At 44.9% G+C, this 7959-nt stretch overlaps 1 protein-coding gene across 1 annotated transcript in view; it reads left to right on the top strand.

Moving 5' to 3' along the window:
• The first annotated feature begins 4208 nt into the window (after positions 1-4208).
• The window catches only part of NPL (N-acetylneuraminate pyruvate lyase), a 25959-nt gene continuing 22208 nt past the window's right edge, over positions 4209-7959 (top strand). Inside the window, exons 1-2 of the mRNA XM_006907757.2 lie at positions 4209-4408; positions 7581-7666. Coding sequence (XP_006907819.2) covers positions 7599-7666 — 68 coding nt within the window. The 5' untranslated portion in view covers positions 4209-4408; positions 7581-7598. The remainder of the gene's footprint in view (positions 4409-7580; positions 7667-7959) is intronic.

The raw sequence follows: 7959 nt of genomic DNA, 5'->3' as shown, positions 1-7959 counted from the left end.
GTCTAATTTCTGTGTTTCCGTACAGCGTTTTTTTCCCATTATTTTAATGTGAAGAGAGAGATTAAGAAGAATGTTTAAAATTGAAGACATCAACTGCATAGATTTTGGGGGGGAAGGAGAATGGGGAAATGAGATCAAGAAAAGATTAGATAATCTTTTTATTTTTACTGATATTCCCAGAAACTTTCGGTCAGAAGTAGTTTCATTAAAAGAGAAAGCAATTTCTGCTGATAGACTGTCACCTAGTGGTGTTTTTACCATATTCATAATATGAGTAGCTACCGAGATGCTTTTGAGATAAATACATGCTTATTTCTCTTTGACATTCCTGGGCAACCTCTTAGAGTATTGTCACAGTAGAACAGACCCACTGTGTGCTTCTCAAAGGCCTAATGCTCATGTAGGCAATAGCTAATACAGGCTGAAGGCCCTTCGAAAGGAAGTTTGGCCTCTGTAATTGTTTGAAAATTGTCAAAGAAGCTCTGGCAGCAAAATTAACACTAACCCTCTTCTGTTTTCAACCTCTGGCTTCTTCGTAAGTCCCCTTTTCTAGTAGTCAAACTAGGCTCAAACTCTCAAAGAGTTTTCCAATTAGGGGATGACAAATTAATGTGCGTAACCCATTGGCACATCAGTCCAGAGATACAATTCAAAAAGAAGGTCTCGAAGTCAAGAATGAGGCAACAATTTCCAGATATAATCTAAGAGTTTTCCAATTAGGGGATGACAAATTAATGTGTGTAACCCATTGGCACATCAGTCCAGAGATACAATCAAAAAGAAGGTCTCGCAGTCAAGAATGAGGCAGCAATTTCCAGATATAATCCACATCAAGAATCCCTCCCATCTTATTCTCAAAGAGGCACGACAGTCCTCTTCCTCCAGCTCCTTGTCCTCAGTGCTCCCTAATTCCTCCTTCTCTATGCTGACACCATCCCTCTTGGCCTCCAGGTTCTCTGCCAGTGCATCAACACCAGGCAACAAGGAGGTACCCTCCTCCCATCAGAGCCGAAGTCTATGTTCTGGCCACAGAGCTGGCACACTGCTCAGTTGTCAATGTTCACTCTGCATTCCATATTAGCAAAACCATTTATCAAGTGCCTACCGTGTAGCAGGCACCATGTGTGTCCCAGGGAACAGAACAGGCAGATCGCTGTCCTCGCGAACCTTACAAACTAACAAGGAGGACCGAACACACTAACAAGCTGTGATACGAAGGGAAAGCACGGGCGTTATGAGGAAGACATGTCACCTAGATTGGGAGGGTCTGCGAGAGGTGACCTTTCAGGAAGATTCATTTGAACTATGATATGAAAGATGAGTAGAAGTCAGCCCGGTGAAGAGCATCCTGTGTGCGTGTAAAAGCCCCGATCTTGGTAAGAGCTTGGAGCTTCTAAGAAACTGAACAGATGCTGGAGGCTATAAACTAATTTCACAGGAACAAGGACACTATATAATTCCACGAAGTTTAAAACCTACAGTCAAAATTGTAGCTTATTCATAGTAGCCCCCAAACAGAAACAACTCAAATGTCCATCAACTAATGAATGAATAAACAAAATGTGGTATCTCCATATAATGGAGTATTATTTGGCCATAAAAAAGGAATGAAGTACTGATACATTGAAAATATTACTCTAAGGGGAAGAAGCCAGACACAAAAGACCACATAATGCATGATTCCATTTATATGAAATGTCTGGAATAGGCAAATCTATAGAAACAGAAAGATTAGTGGTTGTTTAGAGTTGGGGGCAGGAAGGAAGAGGGGAAAGCAGAGTGACCGCTAATGGGTAGAGGTGTGTTTGTGGGAGAGGGATGATGAAAATGCTCTAAAACTGTGGCAATGCTTGCATAACTCTGAATAAAAAGACTATTAACTATTGTATACTTAAAATAGGTGAATTGTTGAGTAAGTGAACTGAATCTCAACAAAGCTATTATTTAAAAAAATCTAGAGTCGCAGATGCCAGATCAAGAATGCCAAATATGAAAATGCATCTCCTGTTTGAATCTCCTTTTTCTTTGAACTGCTTCTCCTTAGGAAACCAAGATGTGTTCACAAAGGGCTGAGCTGGGAGACGCTTGAGCTTGACTATACAATCCTGCTCTCAAAATTCCCTTCCTGTGACCCCAAAGCGTTCTCTGAAACCAAATTATGCACAGCATTTTTCTCCCCTCAAGAGATGTCCCTATACTAGTTGTCAGTCAGCTCCAGAAGGTAAGCCCTAAAAAGGGAAGGGTCTTTGTCCTAGAGATCAGCAATCTGTCCAACTTCTAATCATGGCCAGCTCCCTTCTCTGTGAAGATGTTTGAACTTCGATACAAAAATAAATCCCAGCTTGTTACCAGCCCCACTGACACAACCACGCAGTCAGAGTTTCCAGGAGTAATTCTCATACTTGTGACTCGGTTTTGTGTTCTTTACACTGAATGGAAGGGACTCTTGTTCACCGAGGGACAGACCTTTCTCTGCTCCACATCAGATGGCAACACTTCAGGATCCAACTTCCTTTCTCCTTCCTTCATGGGTGATCCCCAATGTAGCAGTACTTGACTCTCTAAAGTCCGTTTCCTCTTTTCTAGTTAGGGCAAAATTATGAGATGAGGGAACCTTTCGGGGGTGGGGGGGCCCGCCCTCCACACACGGTCAGTTTAGGAACCTGGAGCCTGTGATGGGGCGCCACATTCTGCTCCAAGGGTGGAACGTGTGGCCAGTCTGATCAATCACAATACACTATATGCCCCAAGCTCTTTTCTCTCCATCACTGGGGGCTTCAAACTTCAATTGTAGTGAACAAAACACGATGTGGAAGCCCAATACATTTTGTAAAAGAAAAAGGGGAGCTGAAGGGAGTAAATGTCTCCAAGCCCACCCTCTTGGCCCGCAGGTGGATAGGCGCTGTGCTCTGTGATAAAACAAAGAAACAGGACTTGGTGCCTGCCTTGAGCACCTCACAGTGGAGTCAGAGGCCAAGAAATAAAAGCATGAAAAGTGGTGATGATTTTCAACGTCACCAGAGCCCTTGCCACTTATCAACAGCAAAGCGTTGTTAGAGGGCTGCAGACCAGTAGCGAACCTTTTGCTGTCGCCCCCTTCTCCTAAGCCCCACTCTAGTCCAGGACTTAGCTCAGGTGTCGCTTCCCCCAGGAAGACTTTTCTGAAACACTCTTCTGACTCCTCACACACACACACACACACACACGCACACACACACACACACACTCCTCCCTTCCTTCCTTCCTTCCTTCCTTTCTTCCTTCCTTTCCTTTCTTTCTTTCTTTCCTTCCTTCCTTCCTTCCTTTTTTGCAGGATACCATAGAGTAGCAGTTAAAGGTATCAGCTTCCAAACTACCTGAAATATACTCACAACTCAACCACGCCTGGCTCTATGGCCTTTGGCAAATCACTTAAGCTCTTTCAACGCCTGTGTCTGAACTGCTCTGGAATGATGCTTCCTCATCGGTAAAATATGAATTAAAGAAATAGTGCCCACCACATCACATTGTTGTATGAATTAATCAATTAATTCCTGGGGCCATGTGCAATGGAAGAACGATTATAATGGATTTAAAAGCACTTTGAAAACTAGTAAGCCCTTTGGAGAACTTATTTTCTTTAGGTGAAATAATAAGCATCAGCCATTACCTTTTATGGAAAACTGAAGTTAATTCACATCAGCAACAAACAGCTGAGGACGTGTTTATGGCTGTGTTTCCGGTTTATTAACATAGTACGTGATATTAGAAAATGAACTTGACATCCCTGCAAGTGGAGATATTTGGGTTAAAAACATTTTTCCCTTTCAAAACTCTTTCAGTTGTTCTCAAGAATACGCCAGAAAAGCTTCTGCGTTAGCACCTAATCCACTTCTAACACTGGCTCAGGTCTCTTTTTACCATGGGAGTGTGCGGGGCTGGGGCAGGGGCGCCGGCCTGATGCGCAGCGCCTTCTCCAACAGCCGCCGGAAGTTCAAAGCCCAGAACCACGAAGCACCTGTTGCTGCAGGGCCCGGGACAGAAGGAAAGTCAGGACGCCCAGGAGGCGTCCGCAAGCGGGAGGCCGGGCAGCGCAGAAGAGGAAGGGACAGGAGAGGACAGGCGACACCCACGTGCAAGCGCAGCCGCTCGCAGCTCTCGGGGGGCGGGGCGGCGCCCGAGGCTTCCCTCAGCCCACATCGGTCGGGGCGCACCCAGCGGAGCGCCAGCTCCCCGCGTGCAGAACGTCTTGGGGTGCAGGGCGCGCGACTCCGCGTAACTCTGCGTGTCCGCGCCGCCCGGCGCTCGCCGCGGGAAGAGGCGCCGAACTACAGTCCCCAGGGACCCCGGGCGTGGTGGGCGCGCGGTGCGGGGCCCCGCGGCGGAGCAGAGCGGAGCGGAGCGGCGACGCTGCACCGGAGGCGTCTGGGTGAGCGCGGTGCGCGCCGGCGTGGACGGGCGGGACGCGGGGGTCCGGGAGCCGCGGCTGCCGGAGGAGCAGGGGAAGGCGGAGGGCGGGAAACGGAGCCAAGGGGAGTGTGAAGGCGACACCCTCCGGGCCGGAGCAGGAGTCGAGACGGGCGGGGACGGAGGGACCCAGCCCCCTGGATTCCCTCGGCGCCGCGCAGCGGGTCTCGGAGGATCCCTTTCTCCAGAATCAGCGACCGAGCGGAGAACTCTAGCGATGAATTCTGATACAGTCTCTTCATTTTCTGGAAAATTGGTTGTATTTCTGTGGGGTTTTTGTTTTGTTTTGTTTTGATTTTAGTTTCTCTCTTTCTTCTTCTCCAAGTATTTCTTTGTCAAGTCATTCTCCTGGCCCAGCGCCGCATCCTCTTCCTCCGAGAGACTTCGTTTTTTCTTTTCTTTTTTTTTTCCTTTTCTTTTTTTTTCTTTTCTTTTTTCTTTCTTCTTCTTTTCTTTTCTCTTTTCTTTTCTTTCTTTCCTTTCTTTTTTTTTTTTTTAAACTTTGCCCTTTTCAGAGCATTAACTAGATCAACCCGAATTCTTTGCACTGAGTGTTCTTGTCTGTGGAGGCGTCTGATTTCAGGAGTAACACCTTTTCCCCAGTTTTCAGTCATAACATCCTAAATTCACAATAAGGCTTAGGCTGAAGAACAGTCTAACCATTTGCTTTGGATAGACGCTATAAAAAGTTTCGAGGCATAACAGTACCATATTTATTAAAAACTTTAACTTACAAAATATTGATGATTCTTCACTTACAGGCTGTCATGACCTCTTACCCCGTGTTTTCCTGTAAGAGTTTCACAGTTCACAAAGTCAGCAAACTACTCATTTACTTCGTGTTTTGCTCTGTACAAAGGTAAAAACATTTTAAGCTGTGCCTGCCACATGGCTTACAGTCTAGAAGAGAAGACAACTCTTAATAAAAAGCAAGTGTTTGGGTACACAATTATATTCATCTTGGAGGGTCAGGGAATGTTCCCTAGCTTTTAAAGTGAGTTTTAAAAGTTGGCTAGTCTGAAGGGGTTGAAGTAGGAGATAGGACAGGGTAGGTAGCAGCAACTGGGACCAGCGAGGCTAGGCTAGAGATCTGTACAGAGACCCAGACCAGGGAGTTTGATTTATTTCTTGGAAGCCAGGGGGGCAGTTATTGGCATTTCCTGAGCAGGACAAAAGGCAAGGACGGACATGTTCATGCTACCGGAAGATTAATCTGGTAGTTTGAAGGAGGAGAAGAGGATGGGGATTAGGACGGTGATCTCCAATTCCCATGTCATTCTCCCCTTGAATATTTTAACCAATCAAACTATACTTCAGTCGCTTAACTTGATTTCTTTCAGTCAGAGACATAACCTCCAGTCTGAGCTTCTGGACCATCCTAAGAATATCAGTGAAACTGTCCTAAGTATGAAATAAATGCAGCTAAAAGTATAAGAATATGGAAGTCTTGTGTGAACAGCCTAGTACTGTTCGATTTAGGGGACTTTTAGGGCTGAACTCAACTCTTGGGACTCTTATCACTTGAGCCTTCTTGAGCCCCCGTGGGCCCCTGAGACCTGAGTTGTGCCCATTGGTATAGATAAGAGGTAACAAAGGGTAAGTTATGAGAGGGCAGTAATGGGGGAGGGAAGATTTGCAGGAAGGAAGATAACAGAATTGAAATGACTTAGTCCCTGAATAGACAACAGTAGTTGGGTTTGAGGAGGAGGTACCAGTAGAGCTGAGATGACAGGAAAGGATGCTGATAAGGGAATAATAATAGTAGTACTTACTAACGTCCTACAGCCGTCAGACGAGACTTCATGGAGGGGGCTGAACTTGTACGTACTGTGTGTCTGGCACTGTGGTTAATCACTTTACAAGAATTAATGCACTTAACTCTCTCGACAACCCTATGAAATATGATTACTATTATCCCCATTTACAGAAGGGAAAGTCGAAGCACAGAGAGGTTAAATAACAGTTGCAATGGGTTTTTAAATGTGCCAGTGTCCTCAAAACGATAATATACCCCCTCTTGTTGATTACCTAGAGATATCACTGTATTTGCTCTAAGCCAACCATCTTTTGTATAATTGTCATTAAATGCTATCTGATTATTTCTTCAATGGTTAGACTTTGCATTTGTGGCTTCAAATTTTTATGTCTTACTGTTCAAAAAATAATAACATTTTCTATAACTAGTAAGTGGCAGAGCTGGAAGTTGAATCAGGCAGTCAAGCCATGGAATCAAGGCTATTAACCAGGATGTTGTGTTGCCCCTCATTGCTTGTTTTGGACAATTTCTTGGCTTTTTTACACTGGACAGATATGCTCTCTGACAGATGACGAGGGATCCTTTTGCCCCAAATGAGTGAGGTCAGGCTGACTCTCTACCGGTAGAAGTTAGCATCCAGCTACAATCTGAACACTTCATTCAATCAACCAAAAATTCATCAGTTTTTAATTGGACACCAGGAGTTCAAGGAACACTCAGTGCAGGGAAGGCAAAGGCGAATAAAATATATTCCCTTTCCTGGGGAGCTTGGTCTAGTGGGGAGAGGCGAATGAATAATTGCGATTGTCTTTATGTGGTTTAAATAGAGCTGGGAAAACAGAACAAAACTGGTCAAAATTAGAATCCAAAAGGATAGTTAGGTAAATCCAAAGATACTTACATAGATTACATGAGAGCCTTAATATTGTAAGTGCGGTTTTAGGTGAGATTCTTGCTTAACAGCAGGAAAGTATGGAAAAAGATAAGAATGTCCCTTTTCTCCTGACCATATCTCAATTTAAGTAATAGTAATTCTTTATATATTTGGGTTCCCTGAGTTAAGTTCATGTGCTTTCTTGGGTCTGTTGTTTTCCGCCTCTGCTCTTTGAGTTTCTGATTGCCTCCATCATCTAGATAGATAAAATGAGAGATTTTCCAATGGTATTTTCCCAGCACATTGCTCTCTTGTCTTTAAAAAACAGTTTCCTCCTCTATAGAATTAGGCCCTGAAATTCTACATTCTTCTCACTTGCTCTCTGAGTTTGCGTGATCGTAAGAATTTTTCCTAGTTCTAAACTGGGAACGGACCTTGCTCGGGAGGTTTATCATTAATCGACATTCCTTGAAGAAGAGGGGAATTATGTTGTATGTTTTCCAGACCTTTTACAGCAGCTCAATGGCCTCCCCAAAGAAGAGACTTCAAGGTCTTGTTGCTGCGACCATCACGCCGATGACTGAGCATGGGTAACTATCGTTTGGGGTCAACGGTGTCTGCTCTTGCTCCACCGTAGCGGACAGGTGTCCTCTAAGTAATAGTCACTTAGACTCTTCTCCTCTGTAGTATGGTTGCCAAATGGCAGCGTCTGTCATTCGTCCTCTGCACTGTCTCTGACCCCAAGTCAGAGAACAGGTCTCCCTATTACAGACAGCGCAGAGATAGGCAGCTCGCTTTTCTCCCAGGGTCTGTAGTTCCGTAGTGCAAGTTCTTGGATTTTATCGCAGCCTTGGCTTTTGCAAAGAATGCCAGGAGTTGGACG

Source organism: Pteropus alecto, unplaced genomic scaffold (assembly GCF_000325575.1).
Source record: "Pteropus alecto unplaced genomic scaffold, ASM32557v1 scaffold101, whole genome shotgun sequence".
Taxonomy (NCBI): Eukaryota; Metazoa; Chordata; class Mammalia; order Chiroptera; family Pteropodidae; genus Pteropus; species Pteropus alecto.
This window is presented reverse-complemented; position numbering and strand designations above follow the sequence as displayed.